The sequence below is a fragment of the Conger conger genome, chromosome 15 (assembly GCF_963514075.1).
Source record: "Conger conger chromosome 15, fConCon1.1, whole genome shotgun sequence".
Lineage (NCBI taxonomy): Eukaryota > Metazoa > Chordata > Actinopteri > Anguilliformes > Congridae > Conger > Conger conger.
Genome location: NC_083774.1, coordinates 10,013,231 through 10,035,486, shown reverse-complemented (window position 1 = coordinate 10,035,486; position 22,256 = coordinate 10,013,231). Strand labels below are relative to the sequence as shown.

At 47.4% G+C, this 22,256-nt stretch overlaps 1 protein-coding gene across 1 annotated transcript in view; it reads left to right on the top strand.

Annotated features, from left to right (window-relative positions):
* rpgrip1l (RPGRIP1 like) overlaps window positions 1-22,256 on the top strand; it is a 62,050-nt gene that overhangs the window by 35,186 nt on the left and 4,608 nt on the right. Inside the window, exons 18-24 of the mRNA XM_061221886.1 lie at window positions 254-501; window positions 2,627-2,722; window positions 3,462-3,542; window positions 5,048-5,213; window positions 6,635-6,732; window positions 15,051-15,237; window positions 20,084-20,168. Coding sequence (XP_061077870.1) covers window positions 254-501; window positions 2,627-2,722; window positions 3,462-3,542; window positions 5,048-5,213; window positions 6,635-6,732; window positions 15,051-15,237; window positions 20,084-20,168 — 961 coding nt within the window. The remainder of the gene's footprint in view (window positions 1-253; window positions 502-2,626; window positions 2,723-3,461; window positions 3,543-5,047; window positions 5,214-6,634; window positions 6,733-15,050; window positions 15,238-20,083; window positions 20,169-22,256) is intronic.

Below are 22,256 nucleotides of genomic sequence, written 5' to 3'. Positions count from 1 at the left end.
GCATAATAACGGTCACAGTTAGTCAGCGCACTGTAGGTAAGGATTTGATATCAGTGGTGCACGTTAGCCTGTGTGAGTTGTGTGGCTTGTGCTGAGTGCTGTTTCCCGGTTAGCGTAGCGATCTGCTGTGATTGTGGCTGAGTGAGCGCTGTTGGGCGTTGGCTCTGAAAGGTGACATTGCCGCAGTCTTGCCCCCTGCCCGCCCGCTCCCGCCTGCAGCCACCGACCTTCCCTCCTGTCCCCCCGACCGCAGGCACATTCGAGCTGACAGATCCCAGCGGCCAGCCCAGCGGCACCGTGGACGTGACCCTGAAGTGGAGGGGCACCTACCTCCCGCCCCCCGGAGCCTCCATGACCGTGGAGCAGGCCAAGTTTGTCGCCAAGGAGACGCCGGAGAAATTAGTCGAGCCGGAGCCGAAGGCCAGAGGACGGCCTCCTGTACCGCCTGCATCGACCGCGCGGACCACAGACCACAGACACACCCCTGCGCCGGCCGCACAGGTACAGACCACAGACACACCCCTGTGTCAGCCGCACAGGTACAGACCACAGACACACCCCTGTGTCAGACACACAGGTACAGACCACAGACACACCCCTGCGCCGGCCACACAGGTACAGACCACAGACACACCCCTGTGTCAGCCGCACAGGTACAGACCACAGACACACCCCTGTGTCAGCCGCACAGGTACAGACCACAGACACACCCCTGTGTCAGACACACAGGTACAGACCACAGACACACCCCTGCGCCGGCCACACAGGTACAGACCACAGACACACCCCTGTGTCAGCCGCACAGGTACAGACCACAGACACACCCCTGTGTCAGCCGCACAGGTAGAGACCACAGACACACCCCTGTGTCAGACACACAGGTACAGACCACAGACACACCCCTGTGTCAGACACACTGGTACAGACCACAGACACACCCCTGTGTCAGACACACAGGTACAGGCCACAGACACACCCCTGTGTCAGACTCACAGGTAGAGACCACAGACACACCCCTGCGCCGGCCACACAGGTACAGACCACAGACACACCCCTGTGTCAGACACACAGGTACAGACCACAGACACACCCCTGTGTCAGACACACAGGTAGAGATCACAGACACACCCCTGTGTCAGACACACAGGTACAGACCACAGACACACCCCTGTGTCAGACACACAGGTACAGACTACAGACACACCCCTGTGTCAGCCACACAGGTAGAGATCACAGACACACCCCTGTGTCAGACACACAGGTACAGACCACAGACACACCCCTGTGTCAGCCACACAGGTAGAGATCACAGACACACCCCTGTGTCAGACACACAGGTACAGACCACAGACACACCCCTGTGTCAGACACACAGGTACAGACCACAGACACACCCCTGTGTCAGACACACAGGTAGAGATCACAGACACACCCCTGTGTCAGACACACAGGTACAGACCACAGACACACCCCTGTATCAGACACACAGGCAGAGAGCACAGACACACCCCTATGTTACCCAGAGGTCGATTGGTTTGCACCCAGGGTAGGTTCATTCATATTTACTTCATCATAATCTTTCACTGATTGACCATTATAATGTCAGTCAGGTTTGACAGTAGCACGACAACAGTACACTTTGGGAAACTCATCTCACCCTTTCATCATTGCTGTCGCCAGAGCTTGTAGACTTCTCAGGGATGGGGATTGTGCTGGATTCCTTTTAGTCTCTGAGTGACTTGTGTAAAAGTTAATATCTGCACAGTTTACATCTTTGGAGCGTGCCCATTCTGTGGTTTTCCCATGCGAGTTTGCAGAAGTACACTGTCAGTGTGCTTGTCATTAGTCCCTCTGCTAACAGTCAGAGGGAAAGTTAATGAGAAGTATTGCTCCAGCAGATCTTGCTAACATTACTATGTCAGCAACTTTATCTTGCGTAAATGTAATTTATAGCATCAGCGTGTTTTATGTGTTGGCTTTGAGTGTGGGATTGTTTATGTCTCACTGCAACTAAGATGCTGTGTCTGTACTTTTTGACAATAGTTGTTTTTTATTAACAAACATCACATCACTGGCATTCGTGTTGTCACTCCAGTAGAAGTGCTCTTGATTCATTTTGTGTATTGGGACAACTTCTTAGCCAGTTTTTTTATATCTGTAGTTGTTGGGACACAGGATTATTAGAAGATAAAATATAAAATATTCAAAAGTTCCCACAAGACAACGGGAACAGCTGCAGTGCTTTTGCATTGTTTTGACCTGACTGTTCAGTTTTCTGTGGTGCAGAAGCTGTTGGATTTTTCTCCTGCTTTGTTGTGTCTGACGCCTGTTATCTGTGTTGTTTCTTTGAATAGGCACAATGTTTATACAGTAAAGTTGATGAGATGAAAATGCTGAACCTGTGTGAAGTATATCTTCTCAATTATTAACCATCTATCAGACTCTGGTTCCCTGAAGCTTTGTATGGTTAGTGTTTTGTTGGTCTTCGTGACATTCTCAATTTTTGTGTTTGGTGTCAATGTAGCATTACTGGGCGGTTTGAAGTAGCGTGTCTTTGTTATATATTCATTATTTTTGTCCTCATTAGTGTTGACCGGTGGTGAATTGTCTTATTATTTTCCCACAGGTACCACAGCCTAAGCCCAGACAGCGCACCACTATAAAGGAGAAGGTTCCCAGCAAGAAGGTCTCCTTCATGGATAACTCTGCATCAGAGGGTGCAGTAAGTCACACCATCATTTCATGCATGTAGACTTTTCTGTTGCAAGAGTGTGTTTTTCCAGATAATGGCATTAAACTGACTCCATAGTGGAAACTGTGCCATCCTTCAGTCAGCCCCATATTTTCTCTCTCTCTCTCTCTCTCTCTCTCTCTCTCTCTCTCTCTCTCACACACACATATACACACACACACACACACACACACACATATACACACACACACACACCCCAATAAGGAGCATAAGAGCAAAGATAGTTGCTACATTTTCCTACAGTGACATTAGAGCAAGTTGGCTGTGTGTTCATCTGGTTTTATCCAGAAAAAAAAAACACGTGGAGCCCTTTCATTTGGCCTGGTTGGTTTGTTTCTTGTTTGTCTCTACAGCAGTATCACCAGGCAATTGTCAGACTGTGTTATTAGGTCTGGACGCCCAAACCTCCTGCAGATCAGAGGCTGCCAAAGTTCCCCGGATGATTTATTATAAGCGCACGTCCCCCGGGCAGTGCTACAAGCACCCCAAAAAAAACACCTCGTCAATGTTAATTACACACACTGACAACAATGAGCAATTAGCAGAATTGTTAGCAAATAATTATTTGTAAGGGCTTTACAACTTGGCAAGTGCGGAGGATGGATATTGCAGTGCTAAGCAGGATGAGCTCCATATTGATGGTGCTGCCTGGGGCCAGAACCGATCGTTATGCAGGAGAGTAACGAGTATGTGTTTTCTTCTCTGAAAGGTGGAGGAGAGTCATCTGCCCCCTACTGGCGCACATGACACCGCACAGGAGGGGCCCTCAGGTCTGGTGCCCCAACAGCAGGTAACGTACGCCGTAGAACAAACAAGTTTGACCTTGCTTTTTGGACATCAATACTTTAAATACAATGGTATGGTCATCTGATATTAATCTGGACCACCGCTGTGTTGGACAGTGGAAGGATCACTCTTAGTTATGAACCTAGTCTTCCTTCACAAAGGTGTATTCTTTTTCTGCCTGCATTTAAAGTAAATATTACTCATAAATCTGTTGTTTAGTTTTGCTGGAGAAAATTGTTACACCTCTTTTGTTGTTCTTGCCCATGGCCATAGTGTGTCTTTGTATGTATTGTTGTAAATTATATGGCCACTGTCTAAAAATAATTGTTACTTGTATTTATATGTTTAACATGGCTTTAATTAAAGTACATCTATTATGCGCTTTCTTGCAGCAGTTCACCAGTTCCTGAACTCTTGTTTCTGTTTCTTCTCATGATGAAATGATTGTAAATTGATGGTTGACTCATGGAGCGCATTCTTCCTGTCGTGCGCGCCGGTTAGCGCAGCCTGCCGCTATGGATGGCAGCGTTAGCGTAGCCTGTCGGCTCCTGAGGCTAGAGGCCGCAAGCAGATGTTTCTGGCTGCTGAGAATCAGCGGCGAGGCGCTGGGCTCTGCCGTGCGATGTTCCCCCTGAAACCACAGAGCCCAGCGCTAACGGCTAACCCCGCTTCCCCGGGGCCTTCAGCCCAAATGTGACAGTGAAAACCCCTAACCTCAAGACTTCCACCGCCTCCAAAACAGCACACTCTAGCTGCAGGGCTCGCCTCTCTGTTCTATTTAAAACAAACAGTTTTCCAGCAGCGTTGCCCACACTTTTACCCCCAAGGCTCGAATCAACCGCTCCTGCAGTCTGTTTTAGGTCATGAGAAATGGGCCTTTTCATCTGCACTGACAATGCGAATCCACAAAAGAACTGTTGATTTTGGTTCATAATACACTATTTGTTTATCATAATACATGTTATAACTTGGTGTTTAGCAGTCATTTGTTTAGTCATATGACCCTTAAACCCCCAGTTTGTTGACTCGCTTGGCAATGTAAATTGTTTTTCTCTTCCAATTTCACAGTCTTGGATAGAATTTGGACCTTGCCAGCGCTAACCGTGGCCACTAGCTGCGTAGGGTTCAGCCGGTTATGGGTCCAGGTTTCATAATTCTCCAGCCGTGCTAAAGCTACACGCTCAGTGTCTACCTCCGTCTCTGCTGTGTGCTAGCTGAGCTGCAGCCTGCGGTGTGAAGAGACGGTGGTGAAAACCTGTGACACCGTGTTTTAGCGGAGAAGCAAGGCTGTATGCACTCAGGCGAATGGGTTCACGCATGAACACCGCGGCAGCAGCAGACAGTTTGCCGTTCTAAATTACGGTGCGAATCGGACATTCTCGGCCCTGCGTTGGGCACAAAATTTATATTTAAAAAAAGAAACAAAGCGCATATTGTAACGGTTTGTAATGATTTGTAATGTCTTTAAACAGCATTTGCGAGACACATCTCGATTCCTGTTTTCCATAGGCTGTCAGAGAGAAAGAGGCGGAGAAAGCGGAGCAGGTGACCTATGAGGAGGAAGCGGATGAGGAGGAAGTGTCACACTTCTCCGAGGGTCAGGTGGCCTCCGCCGGATATTCCTCCAGCTCCCAGGAATCAGATCTCTCCGACCACCTGCCAGTTCTGGATCAAGGTGGGCCAGGTCACTCAAACCCATCTCCTTCTTACACCTAAACCCCTCCCAACACCTCCCTGCGTCTGCTTCTAAGCCAATAGAGCCCATTTCCTAGTCCTAACTAAACTCTGTGTTCAGTGGTGGCTACTCTGTTTGAGTGATGTGTACTATGTTCAGTGCTGGCTCCACTGTTTGAGTGGTGTGTACTATGTTCAGTGCTGGCTCCACTGTCTGAGTGGTGTGTACTATGTTCAGTGCTGGCTCCACTGTTTGAGTGGTGTGTATTATGTTCAGTGCTGGCTCCACTGTCTGAGTGGTCTGTACTATGTTCAGTGGTGGCTCCACTGTCTGGGTGGTGTGTACTGTGTTCAGTGCTGACTCCACTGTCTGAGTGGTGTGTACTGTGTTCAGTGCTGGCTCCACTGTTTGAGTGTTGTGTACTATGTTGAGTGCTGGCTCCACTGTCTGAGTGGTGTGTACTGTGTTCAGTGGTGGCTCCACTGTCTGAGTGGTGTGTACTGTGTTCAGTGCTGGCTCCGCTGTCTGAGTGGTGTGTACTATGTTCAGTGCTGGCTCCACTGTCTGAGTGGTGTGTACTGTGTTCAGTGCTGGCTCCGCTGTCTGAGTGGTGTGTACTATGTTCAGTGCTGGCTCCATTGTTTGAGTGGTGTGTACTGTGTTCAGTGCTGACTCCACTGTGTGAGTGGTGTGTACTGTGTTCAGTGCTGACTCCACTGTCTGAGTGGTGTGTACTGTGTTCAGTGCTGACTCCACTGTCTGAGTGGTGTGTATTATGTTCAGTGCTGACTCCACTGTCTGAGTGGTGTGTACTATGTTCATTGCTGGCTCCACTGTCTGTAACATCTTCAGTCCTCTGCACTGTAGAGAGACAGGAAGGTAAAGGATAGCAGCAGAGAAGGAGCTCTCCCCGCTCATCCTCCAGAAACAATGAGTAACTGTCCTCACTCTCGCTTTCATGTGCAAATGGCTGCCGTTTCTAACAGGCTGCCATCGCACAAACAAGTGATAAATAATGAATAGCGCCGTCAATAATGCAATCTTCGACTCAACACAGCAGTATTATAAAAGCTGATACAAGCTGACCTTGTACAAGAGTCCAGCTTTCAAGTCCGGCCGTAATACATCTTGCTCCGTGCCTATAGCAGTGGAGTTCTCAGATAGCGGCCTATGGATAAAGCAATAAAAAGTAAGACCCAGACTCCACCGAGCACACAGTCAGTCCCGGGCATGTCAATATTCATCGACTGGGCTCTCCGCGATCAGCTCAAAGTAAGTGCTTAAGGATCGGGGGGGATGTCTGACTCCATGCTTCTTGATCTTGACAATTTGTAACGAGTAGTGATCAGCTTTCCCTCCGCCCCTCCCGAGGCTGGTAATTATAATTGTTTTTAACACTGTCAATCTCCTGCTTTTCCCAGATGGGGAGGATGCGCTGGCTACTGATCTCAATGAATCGATACAGTCAGACAGTGATGACTGCATCGTTCCAGGCCAAACGGACAAGGGCAGAAAGCAGGTTGGTCAAACTGCGAGCGTGTGGGACTGGGGGGTTCACTCTCTGAATCCACAAGGTTACACCACTGGCACTGCGAGCTGTTCAGCCTCACCATAATGGCGACACTGAACAGTAACACCAAGGAGACCCGCACAAGTTGTTATTTTCTGTTTTTTTTACGTCTTCTGTTTGTATCTTTGCTTTTGGTACGGTTTCTTAGCAAACAGATTCTCACCATGCCCATTGTACTTAGATCAAAGCCTCTAAGCATTTAAAGCCACTTAAAGCACAGTTCACAAAAATACTTTTTGACTTTGCTAAAAATATGATATTTCCGTTTTTTTCCGCAGCAGTCACAGATATTTCACATCCACTTTGTCATGAGCTGTTTTTTTTCCCTTCATCAGCTGTTTTTTACTCTATATATAAATGTAGTGCTACTGCCTGCATTTTATTTTTCACACACACATTTTATGAATGTCAGGTTTGTCAGGTGTCAGGTGTGTGTGTGTGTGTATGTGTGTGTGTGTGTGACAGAGAGAGAGCAAACCATTTACCTACTACCATGGTGACATAATTGGGCCACCCAGAACACATTTGAACAGTCTATGGTTTGTATTGACCAATATTATTAAAATGGAAAAATATAGCAATGAAAAATTCCCCCACCAACCCAATCACAGCCTTACTTCCAAGTTGTAGAAAGTGTCAACATTTGTCTTAGCTGGTAGCCATTTTGTTACTTTCATTGTTTCATACTCACTGAATTGATAAAGTGTAGAAACTGAGATTTCTTAAAAAACAGTGTTAAAAATGATTGCTGTTAGCCATGTAACGCGGCACTGTTCAGTCCAATTAAAAAGGAGGGCGATCGCTAATGGCGGAGTGAATGAGCGTGGTGTCAGTTACAGCATTGATGTCCTGCGGGTCAACCCCGCTGATGACCTGCGTTTCTAAAACCCGGCCAGAAGCAGGCAGAGTGTCAGGTCCTCCTGAGCTCCGCTTTACATACAATGCCTATTGTTTTATGTCTGGAGACATTGCTCAAGTACTGACAGGGGTTTTTTTTTCATCTCTCTTTCTGCTTTATTTATTTATATCCTTATCCCTGAGCGCCTCTATTGTTTGTGTTTGTGTTGTCTGACAGGCTGTAGCTCAAAGAGTGAATGTGAAAGTATTATTCCCTGTCTTTGGTGTGTTTCCATGTGTCTGACTGCTCAACCACTGCAGCTCAGCTTCTGGATATAAATTTCCTGGTCCGGCTTTATGGCATTTTGGGCATAAAGCTGTTGATTAAAGATCTAGTAAGTCTGGGGAAAAGGTGCCCCTGGCACAATAAGATGGAGAGCCGGTGGAGAGTAAATTCAATAAAAAGGATATTTCACATTTTATTTATGCCGTGATAAAGAAACCGGCACTTTCCGACCCGCGACACCCCCAACTCGGAAATTGTCCTGTCAGAACAGTAGTAATGTTATGAGTGTGTTATTCTGTGCAACCTTTTATTGGAGTTTCAATTCATGCCAAGAATGTGTTTGGATTCAGTAACAGTCAAAATGGATAGAAACTTAATTGGACATTTAGGGCCAAGTTTGGCTTTTTGTAGATATTTTTTTAAATATAGGATGAATGCATGTATATGCATTCTCGTGAGCTCAGATTTTCTGAATAGTCTGAATGACCCTTGGCCGGACGTGTGCATTGCACGTGCTGTTTGGGGTGTGGGTAATACGAAGCGGGGTCGTTCTGCTCCTTTAAGTGATCGAGCAGTGCCCTGGTCTCTCGGCTGGCTGGCTTTGCCCTCTGCGCGGCTCGACTCCTCCCGGCGAGCCGGCGCGGTAACCCCGGCGCGGTAACCCGACGCATCGCCACGGCGACGGCGGGGCGGAGGACTGCGCGGGACTGCCGAGTGCCGACTACTCACCAGACCTTGTAATTCCGCACTAATTAGCCAAGCAGACAGGGCTGTACGCCGTAACCCAAGACAATTCCAATTTGAGGATCCGTAATTGAAGTGACATGTTAATTACGGGCTGATATCATCAGCTCTCCACGCCGGGGCCGTCTCCTCCTCAGATGTGTTGATTAAAAAACGGAACCCAACAGGTCCGCGGCTCGCCCGCCTTCCCCTCACCGGGCTTCTTTTTTTTCTTCTTCCTCTTCTTCGTTTTCTGCGCCCGCATATGATGTATAATTAAAGGGAGATAAGTTGGTTTTGTTTCATTTTCGTTTACAACATTTATGAGGCACACTTTGTCGAGGCGAGATGCTCGTCCCCTCCTCTCTCTCTCTGCAAAGCGGCGTAATTAGTGTTAGCATCTTTTTTAACGGGCTACATAAAGTTTAGTGGCTGGATTAAATCAAGGCATTAACATAATGTGCTGTACAATTTGCCCCTATCTCTCTGCCTTTCCACTACATCAAAGCTCAGCGGAGCAGTGGAGTAATTGGACCATGCCACCCTGTCAGGTTCAGTCAGCCTGACGGCTGCTCCTTTTGCTAAAAACCTTCTAGGCATGATAATTAATGGAGAAGAAAGTCAAGTGAATGTAAAACTTTGGACAGTTCCCCATGAATATTTTATGTATTTGAATAATCCGGAGTTAACATGATCAATTTGATGTATAATACATTGATTTAAAGCTTTCTTCCTGTCCTTAAGATAAAACAAGAGAAAGACGTTCGCAACGGACGTCTGCGTTAGACGCGTCTTGATGTAGTTCCGGCGCCTCAGGTTTTTTGTGTTCCCTTTCTTGCTTTTTTTGGTCTTTAACATGGGCTGTGAATGCTATTCTTCGCACGCCTGCTTTTCTCGCATTGTCCCAGTGTGTGCTGTGCCACTGCCACTGTCTGTCTGTTCACTGTAGCCCTGGAGACTCATACCACTCGCACATCCAGCCAGATGTCTACAGATCCTTTATTCCTCCACTAACTTTCCCACAAATATATATTAAAAATAAAGAAATAATAAAAAGGTTTGTCAGTATATTTTATTTTTGGAGGGACATTTTCAGAGTAACCACATGGCTAGGTGTTTAGATGCTTGCAGTTGCTGGGTGAGATTAGCCGGTAATGACTAAAGGTTGTCAATCTATCCGCCATTTTGGGATCCTTTAATGCTCAATGTCCCTGTAGGCATGGATAATAGCCACAGTGATATATAATACGTAAATAATAACACAAATATAATCGTTTTGGCACAAGTTACTGTGGCGTGCCACGGGCTGCTGCACCATCTATCACGAACAGAGTAGCATTAATCATAATTTTACCAGTGTTAACTTATTTAAAACACAAAATCTCAGAATATCTTTCTTACACCAAGGTATATTTGTCACTACTTTTCATATCCAAATGCTTGCCCCAGTAATAAGTGCACATTACTGTTGTAAATGGATCTGGAATGATGAATGAGCGCATCGGGAGCTTGAAAACCCCTCTGTTGCTCAGCGATACACCCTGACATTAATAACTCTTCCCGTTAGCTTTTCACTAAATTACCAATCACCTGTAATGGCGCGAGTGTTTTGACCAAGCCGTGAACGTCTCGGAGGATCGAGGCGTGCGTCTGTAGCGTCGCAGAGAGGCGCAGACATCTCCACGTCCCCGCCGCATACGCACCGCTATCTCCCCCCCCCGTTTTAGGCATATCTGTTTATTTATTCATCTCATTGTGGTTCTGACAGTTTAAAAAGCCCCCGGAGCCTTTGGGGAACCTCGCGCATGCTAAACTCTGCCTGCTGCCACAAACGGCTTTAAAAAGATAAATGGAGATGTGGCTCCCGTAAGGATAACACCACCTCCCCTCCATATATCTTCCAAGGCCCCCCATCTTAAAAAGGCTTTAGAATAGATGTGATGTTCTCCAGGGTGGAGAGAGTGGCCTGCTTTCACACAGTGTGCAGTTTAGCCCATGGCTTCCTTCCTCCTATATTTACATCTGAAGGGCCTCGTGTTTGCGGGAGCCTGCTCATAAACTAATAAACTGCCTAAACGGGTTTCACAGTCATATTTCTACGATATGAACTATGATATATGCTATGTCCAGGAAATACCTTATATTTGATGGCCAAGAAATATTGTTCATATTTAAATTTTAGCTGAAATGTCCTTTTGTGCTTGCCACAATTCAGTGATTTATTGTAATGCTGAAACTTTCGCCGAGCAGGCTGCGGTAGCGTTTAAATCTCCATGGCGGTCAAGGTTTAAAGTCGTTAGCGGTCACAGTTAATTCGCCATCGGTCGGCGTCACACCGTTCCTGTGTACGGATCGTCAGTGCATTCAGACACCAGCGGTGTACGAAAATAAAACGGGGGGCGGGCGGGGCGGGGGTGAGTGTCGCTGACGGGATATCGACAAGCCGCCCGGCACTTGAAAGCAGGAGCAGGGGGGAACGGCGTTCAGACGGCTGTCAGCCAGCTCGCAGATGAAGAGCGGGACAGACAATGGATGTGACGGCGGGGTGTCAGCGAGACAGCTGGCCATCCTCACGGTCCCGCGTCAGAGCAGCAGCGCTGACACCCCGCGAAGGAGCGGCTCGCTAATGAAAACAACGGGCCGGGCGCGGGGCGCTAACAGGGACGCGCGCGGAGCGCCGGGCTCTCTAAAGACCCCAGACAATGCCGCCGATGTCATCCGTCCCCCCCCCCTCCCCAGTCCGCGCCTCCTCCGCTCGCCTGTGTAGGGCGTCAGGGGTTGTTAGCTAAACCAAGTAACCTTTCCGTTCTTTTCATTTCCCTCCTCCTGAATTTGAATATGAAAAACCTTTTTTTCTTCCACCAGTCAAAGGACCATCACTTTAATGACATTTGGCAGTCATTTGATTTATTAGGTTTCAGAAGGAGGGGAGAAAAAAAACCCCCCACTAAATATTTCATATGCCATGATAATCCTTGTAATATTGCCAGCCGGAGCCATGTACCTGCGTAGCGGGAAAGTCAGCTGTGTGGATTTCTCTGTCAGATGGGTAAAACGCCTGCGAATCTACTGAATAATAAAACAGCCTTATTGAAATATTTAGACTTTGATTCTCATTAAAAGAATCTTTAAAACATGAGGTGACTTAATGCATCATTAAAAACGAAGGGAACAGGGCGAAACAAGACGAGGATGCTGTTAAGAAGAGGCTAATGCCATTCAGACAACTTTAGCAGCCGTGTATCTCCCGCTTATGTCTAAAGTGGGTTTGTTTGAGAAGACATTGGGTGGGGCGGTGAGCGAGGTTAGCCTGCTGCAGTGCTCTCAGATTGAGAACGGCGTGTGTGCCTCCGTGCGTTCACCCAGCGGTTTCCTGCAGCGGTCAGGTCGAACCGAACGCACCCCGTGGTGCAGCTGTTCGATCGGCGCGGTCCTCGCTTGTGTTGTAATCAGCGTGCGGAGCCCTGAGTCCCAGCCCCACATGGCAGGTTGGAGTGATCATTAAGCCATGCGTGTGGAGAATTAGGAGGCAGATAGCGCCAGCGTTCGCCCATGGAATGTGGAGAACCTGGGCCGAACACGCAGCGAACACGGGCCAAACACGCAGTGAACACGGGCCAAACACGCAGTGAACACGGGCCAAACACCCAGTGAACATGGGCCATTCACGCAGTGAACACGGGCCAAACACCCAGTGAACACGGGCCATTCATGCAGTGAACATGGGCCAAACACGCAGTGAACACGGGCCAAACACCCAGCAAACATGGGCCATTCACGCAGTGAACACGGGCCAAACACGCAGTGAACACGGGCCATTCATGCAGTGAACATGGGCCAAACACGCAGTGAACACGGGCCAAACACGCAGTGAACACGGGCCATTCACACAGTGAACACGGGCCAAACACGCAGTGAACACGGGCCGAACACGCAGCAAACACGGGCCAAACACGCAGCGAACACGGGCCAAACACGCAGCGAACACGGGCCAAACACGCAGCGAACACGGGCCAAACACGCTCACAGGCCGCGCACCGATCGAGCTGCTTCTCTGATCAATACCGGCGTGCAGGGAGCTGCCCATGTCCCGCTAATTATGGAGGAGGCGCCTCTGAACTGGGGAGACCTCCATTTTGTGCTCCTCTTCATCCCTGAACAGTGCCACGGATCAGTATGTACAGGGAGACCGCGCCTGTAGAAATTCCCCTCAAGATACTGCATGCATTGGGTCTGTATGCACAGTGAATGTGATGTCACTCATTTTGTTGGCATCTGTCTTTCTACCAGTTCCAGTTACTGTATATATTTTCCAAAACTGCCTTAAATTAGTCTTGTTTTTGTTTCCCGTAATGCTTTTCAGACCGGCATTTTTGGTATATAACAATGCATCATGGGCCCAGTAACGTAAAAAAAAAAAAAAAACACTAGTGGTTTTCATGCATTATCACGGCACTTGTAGCAAGTCAACAAAAGCCCATTTGAAGTTTCACAAAGAGAGAGTGTGTGTACATTGAGTGGTGTACTGTAGGTTGTGCTAAGTTCTGGTGCAGTTGCGTGCTGTGATGTGGTCGGAGCTGTTCCTCTTGAGCGTGTGCAGATGTGTGTTGAGCTGGGGGGCTTGTGGTGGGGCTGGGCTTGCACTCTGGGACGTGTTGGTGAGGGAATGTTCCTCCCCTGCAGTTCCTTGGCACGATTCAACCCCTCTATCCACGTTTGACCCCGCAGTGACGTTCCCTGCAGACAGTGATGTATTGCTAAAGTATATCTACGCTTATGGCTAAGAAATTGTTATGGACCACCATGACCGTGTTGTTAACAATGCTGAATACCACATTTTTTCAAACCTCTCTCTAATGCAAGATTATCACCTGAATAGACCGTTTATATCATTCAGAATTTTAAACGGCAGTGAATTCGCTTGACTTGGAAAAATGTTCTCTTCTATCTGGTGGGACCTAATATTTCCCAGTTTATTTAAAGTACCTCTCAATTCAGCGTATCCCAAATGATTCATATTTCTTTATTATTAAGCTGCTGTTCTTTATAAAACTAAAGCTGTATAGTGGGAATAGTAGTTGGCCCTTTACCTCAGAGTTGCTGGCTAGCCGGCGTTAGCCGCTATGCTCCCCGGCGTTAGCCGCTATGCTCCCTGTGTGCGTCATTGAGCCGGTGAGCAGTGGCGGCGGTCACCGGAGACGCTAAAGCTCACAAGCACGTCAGAACGGACGAAGCGCCGGCTAATCGGGCCGGGCGGAAAGACCCGATCAGCGGCGAGGTAGCGCGCGGTAACGACGCGGCCGCTGACGAGCGGGAGAAGCGCCCTGCGACCGGGCGTCGGCCGAGCTTGGCGACGGCATAGCGGCCCCAAACGTAGCGCGCGATCGCTCACAAATCACACACGTGTACAGCTAGTTAAGGGAGATCATCGGAGCTGCCTGGGATTTAATTAGACACAACAGGCGTCAGTTTCGCAGGGCAAAGCAGCAAGGCAGAGAGTCCTTGAAGGCGCTGACAAATAATTTGCACACGGTGATATTCACGCGTGACAACCGGAGGCAAACAAATTAACCTCCAGCAGCCGCGCTGCACAGCCCTGCTCCGCGGGCCCGGAGACGCCAATTACCGCTCACTCCCAAATTGTGAAGACGAGCAGAACTGACACCCATACGCCACACATCACTGTAATCAGGTCTAAATGAAGGCCGGGCACAGCGGACCCGGCACCTGAGCTGTGCTGTCAGCTGTGAGGGCCCCCAACACTGACACTCATATCCATACACATCATCATAACAATCACCCATATAACGCCAGACATATGTACCAACAGTCACAATGTCGCCGTGTGTATTAGCAGGTCTTATGTACTCCGACGTATGCGTCTCATTTGAGGATGCCCGATTGTTATTCTTGTATGGATCAGGACATGGATTGTCTGCTAATCAAAAGCATGTGTCACACACCGGGGTGAAACCCCTGAGACGGACAGAATACTTGAACACGGGATGTGCTAATTCGCCGCCATTTTATCAGCCCATAGAGAGAGACTGCTCGTTCAATCAACTGAGCACAAACCTTCTCCTTTCACCGTTACAGGATTCAGGTAAAAATAACAAACTAAAACTACGAAAACAATATAAGCAGCTTTTCCGTCGGGTTTCTTTCGCTTGGCTTGACTCGCTCTCTCTCTCGGTGTGTGGGTTACCGGTCTCCACGGTGGAGAGTGAGTGCACCTCTAAACCGTGGGCTGATTGGTCAGTGAAACCCCGGTGTGCGCCCACTTCACCTGTACCTTGCTTTGAGCACAAACATATAGAGTGTTTTTTTGGTTTCTGATAAAGCTTTTGGCACAGATGACTGCGTGTTATTGTCTGTAAAGAGGCTGAGTTGAGGTTTTAGGTGTGACCGCTTGTCTCCACAGCCTTCGGAGCGAATCCGCATCGAGATCGTCTCCCTAAGCCTGAGGCCGGACTCGCGCGTCACCAGAGACGGCAACATCGTGAGGCTGTTTGTGGAGTACCGCTTGCTGGACCTTCCCTCCGAGGAGACGCCCCTGTCTCTGCCCAAGCCACAGGCCGGCCAGAGCATCCACTACAACTACAGCAACGGTGAGACTCACGGCTACACACATATCACTCACCCTCATCCACTACAACTACAGCAACTGAACACATATCACTCACCCTCATCCACTACAATTACAGCTACTAAACACATATCACTCACCCTCATCCACTACAACTACAGCAACTAAACACATATCACTCACCCTCATCCACTACAACTACAGCAACTAAACACATATCACTCACCCTCATCCACTACAACTACAGCAACTAAACACATATCACTCACCCTCATCCACTACAACTACAGCAACTAAACACATATCACTCACCCTCATCCACTACAACTACAGCAACTAAACACATCACTCACCCTCATCCACTACAACTACAGCAACTAAACACATATCACTCACCCTCATCCACTACAACTACAGCAACTAAACACATATCACTCGCCCTCATCCACTACAACTACAGCAACTAAACACATATCACTCACCCTCATCCACTACAACTACAGCAACTAAACACATATCACTCACCCTCATCCACTACAACTACAGCAACTAAACACATATCACTCACCCTCATCCACTACAACTACAGCAACTAAACACATATCACTCACCCTCATCCACTACAACTACAGCAACTAAACACACATCACTCACCCTCATCCACTACAACTACAGCAACTAAACACATATCACTCACCCTCATCCACTACAACTACAGCAACTAAACACATATCACTCACCCTCATCCACTACAACTACGGCAACTAAACACATATCACTCACCCTCATCCACTACAACTACAGCAACTAAACACATATCACTCACCCTCATCCACTACAACTACAGCAACTACACACATATCACTCACCCTCATCCACTACAACTACAGCAACTAAACACATATAACTCACCCTCATCCACTACAACTACAGCAACTGAACACATATCACTCGCCCTCATCCACTACAACTACAGCAACTAAACACATATCACTCACCCTCATCCACTACAACTACAGCAACTGAACACATATCACTCACCCTCATCCACTACAACTACAGCAACTAAACACATATCACTCACCCTCATCCACTACAACTACGGCAACTAAACACATATCACTCACCCTCATCCATTACAACTACGGCAACTAAACACATATCACTCACCCTCATCCACTACAACTACGGCAACTAAACACATATCACTCACCCTCATCCAATACAACTACAGCAACTAAACACTCACTTATCACTCACCCTCATCCACTACAACTACAGCAACTAAACACATATCACTCACCCTCATCCACTACAACTACGGCAACTAAACACATATCACTCACCCTCATCCATTACAACTACGGCAACTAAACACATATCACTCACCCTCATCCACTACAACTACGGCAACTAAACACATATCACTCACCCTCATCCAATACAACTACAGCAACTAAACACTCACTTATCACTCACCCTCATCCACTACAACTACAGCAACTAAACACATATCACTCACCCTCATCCACTACAACTACAGCAACTAAACACATATCACTCACCCTCATCCTCAACTACGGCTACTAAACACATATCACTCACCCTCATCCACTACAACTACAGCAACTAAACACATCACTCACCCTCATCCACTACAACTACAGCAACTAAACACATATCACTCACCCTCATCCACTACAACTACAGCAACTAAACACATATCACTCACCTTCATCACTACAACTACAGCAACTAAACACATATCACTCACCCTCATCCACTACAGCTACGGCAACTAAACACATATCACTCACCCTCATACACTATAACTACAGCAACTAAACACATATCACTCACCCTCATCCACTACAACTACAGCAACTAAACACATATCACTCACCCTCATCCACTACAACTACAGCAACTAAACACATCACTCACCCTCATCCACTACAACTACAGCAACTAAACACATATCACTCACCCTCATCCACTACAACTACAGCAACTAAACACATCACTCACCCTCATCCACTACAACTACGGCAACTAAACACATATCACTCACCCTCATCCACTACAACTACTGCAACTAAACACATATCACTCACCCTCATCCACTACAACTACAGCAACTAAACACATATCACTCACCCTCATCCACTACAACTACAGCAACTAAACGCATATCACTCACCCTCATACACTACAACTACAGCAACGGTGAGACACACATGGAGTTTGCCCTGTCCATCTTTTATTTATTTTTAACCAGTCATATTATTTGCGTGTGTTTCTGCCTCCTGAGTCCAAGATAATGTCAAGAAGTATGCACATTATTTCTTTGGAATGAATTGAAGAAAGTATTTATGTATCTCTCTCGCTCTCTCTCCCTCTCCCTGCTAGGAGTAGAGCTAATTAGACACGTCTATGTGCTGTGATTCAGGTTGAACAGAATATCATCTTTAATAAAAATGAGATTTACCTGAAAGGCAGACTACATTGAAATTAATAGAGTCATCAGGTTCAACTGTGTCTGCAAGCAATAAGGGACTTAATATAGATACTGAGTCTTAAAGCTCATTCTTCCAATTTAATCCATCCATTATTTGGTATGTTTTCATTGAGCTGTTTTGCAACGGAATATAAATGTTTTTGTTAATAATCATTTTTATTTATATACAGTATGAAGTTAAATTAAAAAAACATTGGTGCAGTTAAATTAAAAAGCATTGGGACAGTGACACAATGTGTGTTGTTTTGGCTCTGTACTCCTTCACCTTTGGTTTGAAATATAACACTGAATATGAGGTTAAAGTGCCGACTGTCATGTAATGTGATGTGCTGTAATGTGAAGGTATTTATAGTCATATCTGGTGATCCTAAAGCATCAGTGCATTGTTCACTACTACAGCAAGCCAGCCATTACGATGACAATACATGGTGATATGAACATTTTAACTTGTATCTTTGTTCTGTTTCAAATAGCTGGTCTTATTAAAATTCTGTAGCATGCGATTGCAAATATTCCACTACCCTGTCCACCTGCTTAAGACATAGCCCGGTGGTTTATTAAAGCATTAAAACTGTGACATTGTCCCTTTTTTTGAAATACTATAATAGAAAAAAAAAAGATCAGTTTCACAGTGAAAAGAAAATATACTGTTTACTGTCAGTTCAGATACGCTGACAGTGATAGGTAGAGGTAGTTCTCGCGTTGGACTTCTAAATAACAGTAGGTTTGCCCAGTGTTGTATGTATTTCATTCCCAGTTCTTTGAATCTCTGAGATGAAACCCAGGACGGCGGATTGTCTGCAAAGTGAGGGAAAATAATGGTGTACAGCCACACCGGGCACAGTGCGCAGCAGCCAAACTAAATCAATAACCGCGCGTCCGGGGGACATTGTGTATTTCACATTTCTCCACCAAGGCCTCATGAATTATTTCCCTTTAAGGGGATGAAAGTGATTGTGTTAGTGCAGCATTAAACTGCTTCCCCTGGTTGGGCGTGAATCAACAGCCCACCCCGGGGCATTGTGGTCCCATCGTACAGACACCGGGCTCCCGAGCTCTCTCCCTCACACACGTCTGTTTCATGTCACACACAAGAGCTCTGTCTCTCATTCTTTAGCCAATTAGGCCGCGTGTATATTTGGGAAAACAAGCACAGCAGTTGAGAGAGAATACCTTATGTTGTCAGTTAGTGGTCTTGTTTTTGAACCTCCTGCATAGAGTTGAGGCTTACCTTAGCTTAGCTTGTCTCGTCTAGGGCAATTTATTTCACTCGCTAGAGTAGTAAAGATACTTTTAGAAATTAAGGTGTGTAGATGAAAGCTTGTTATCCTTTAACTTCTTTTTTTTTATGATGCATCCCGCTATGATTCATTATTCATTATCCTCACTCAAAGGATAATATTCCTTATATGCGCTATAAATACATTCATTTGGATTTGTCTGTCAGAATAAAGGATGCAGTAACACTGCTTTAACTCAGGAAGTTAAGGCCCTGCTGTCTCTGGTTGTTTGCTATGCAAATGCTCTCTCCGGGGCGAGCTGTGTTTTTATACATTTTGTAGGATCGCTTGTCTCCGGTGACTGTAGCTAAAGTTCATTTGTACAACTGTATCAATTACAGCCATATCTTACCGGCAGCGAGTGTTGTGGGAATGCTCTGAAATGTATGTTAGGTGACAGTTATGCAAAAGAGGCACATTTGTAAGAGAAAACTGCTCCCGCTCGTCACAAGGTCGGTAACGCCTGGAATACTTCTCTCTTGCCGGAGTTAATGACTCCAAAAAGGCGTCTATAGGACTGTGCTCTTTACCCTCCAGGGGCTCGTCATGTGTAACATATCTCTGTTGCGGCTGTCCGGCTGCCGTGTAAGTCTGCTCCACTAACATCTCACCTCGCATTGCGGCGCAGAGGCTGAAATGGGGGATTAAATTACTGCTGTTGTCAGAGAGGACAAGCTCCCTGCCATATAGCAACATTATCAGGGGCTCCTCAGGCCAGGGAAAGGCATTAAGTCCCCTGCAATGCCGCACGCCGTGACGACCGCGGGCCTTTCCTATTGAGACCGCCGCTGTCATTAACCGGGGCTGACAGTTCAGCGGCGTCCGCCCTGACAGGGCCCACATAAACCTGCCTGTTCAAAGACGCCGGCCCGCATGATAGCTGGATTTAATGCCACCCTGCCCTCCGTTCCAGCAGACGGACAGGTGCGGGGAACTGGGGGAGGGGGGGCGGGGGGGTGGTGTTGGCGATTCCCCGCTGCCTCTGCTTCCTGTCCAACTTCCTAAACGGAATATGTGAACTTTGTAATGTCAGATTGTATCAGGTAACGGGCTGCCTGTTGTGCTGACAGTGATCTACGTGGACGTGGAGAATAACAGGCCCAGACGGGAGCTCTTGAGGTCCGTGCTCCGGGGAGATAGCAGACAACTGGAAAGGTAAACATCAGTGACAATAAAAAAAAGAAATGTTGATATTTCTTCTGTGTTTTTTTTTGGTTTTTTTTCTCTCCCCCCCCGCCACCTGTCTGGGCTGTAATGAGGAAGCGCGCTTCAGTCCAGACAACCCTGGACAACGGGAGCGTGTGATAGGCTCCCGTCCCTGACCCCGCCCGCCCGCGCGCTGTCCGTCAGATCCGCCAGGCGGCCGGGAGAGCGGCGCGGGAGGCCAGGGGCTGGAGCCGGGCTGGAGGCGGACCGGGCCTTGTGTGGCCGCGTCTCAGCCAAACAGGGTTAACGCCCCTGCTTAACGATAATAAAAACGATCCACCGAGAACATGACCTTAAAGAGGATCAAGAATAAATACATTTTAGATTACAGGCCTCCGCATCAGTTCATTTACATACAGACTTCATTACCGGCCCTGGCGGTGGGCTTCTCCCTCCGTATCCGGGCATATATTGTTCTGCTGCGGAGGCTTTTTAAAAGGCCTGGTTCGGTGTGGACATCAGAGGCACTGAAATTGAAAGTTTCTCTCTCATCCCCCTGCTGCTTCAGTCACCTCCACGGGTACGTAATCCTCCCAGGCTTTCCCGTAGAAACGCGTCCCTCATCTTAGCCACCGCCCGCACTTCACGGGAAAATTACGACACGGCAAATTAAAACATGTATTTTTACATATTTCATTTGATTTATTATCTGTTGAAGCCTCGCAGTGCGGTTGGGGTTTGGCGTGCGTACGTGCGCTTAAAGAAAGCGTGATGTGTGGGTGCCGGATCAGTAGAGGAGTGCAGATATCTCGAGAGGCTTTGACCAAGCCTGTTTTCATCTTCGTGTGGCAGAAGCGTCATTACCGCTGTGATTCCCACACTTTCATACCACTCCGTCCTTGCTTCATCTATATATTATCTGACAGTAATTGGACGTTAAATTCATGGTTGACAACTGCTAAAGTGCCGCCCAAGAGTAATCTGGCTGCCAGAATATGGGGTTGGCGGAATTGACAGCTGATGCGAGTTGCTTTAAAGATGGGCGCTTTATTCAGGCTCCCATTTCCGATCCAGAACGCAAAGACAATTCTAATCTGATTCGGCTGTGAAGTGTTTCTGGGGTTTACCATCACTGGAAGCGGGGAGAACTTTATATTTAACATTTTTTTTTATTCCAGCTGTGACGATTTCCATCTCTTGTCACTCATTTGTTTTCGCTGCACCACAAGTGATGGCGCTTTGATCATTTTATCAGTATTTTTTTATATTCAATTATTAGCTTTTGAGTTTGGGCAGTGACATTATGCAAAATTGGATTCCATTCGGCTTAGCGCTTGTTTGACTGGAGTTGATCCTTATCAGGGGCTTCAAAGTAGCACGGCTTACACGCGTTCAAGGTTTTGGGAGCCCCAGCCAAAGCATATCAAAAGAGTGCGCAGCAATAAATTCCAGCGCTTGGGTCCGTCCAACTGTCTTGGCCATCGCTCAAGCCACTAATGCAGATCAGGCCCTGCGGATCACTGCAATTATACACAAAGAGGGAGAGGGCGAACCGGGCTGGGATATTGTTCGAGAATATGAGGTAGTGTTTGCCCCCTGGGTGAAAATTTTCCTTTATCAGTAAGATTTATAAAAATAAAAAACAAATTTAGACCAGATTTTTTTTTCCTGAGAAGTACAGTCGGAGAAGGGGGAACGCTGGCCCGGAGCCTCCAGTGGTTTATTTATCCCGGCGGAATGGCGGGAGCGGCGATGTCACCGTTGACGTTCGGATCAGAACGAAAGCGGTTTTGGCGAGCGCGAAAGTGCTGACCGCGACGGAGCGGTTGCGGTCGGAATGCGATAAACTCTCCCCGCGCGGGAGCCCCGGCGGCTGGGGCCTGTTGTGCGTGTGTTCACCGCGCTCCCCGCTCCTGTGTAAACGAGAAGGTCTATCGGCCGATAGCTGCCGCGGAGCTCCGCGCTGGGCTCCCCTACTGCTCTTCAGAAGAGTGTGAAACACGCAGCCTCAGAGCGGCGAGCTGAAGACTGCTTTAGCCGACAGCGCTGATCCATCGCTATCATTTTACAGATGAAAGCCGGGTCAGAGGAGACACT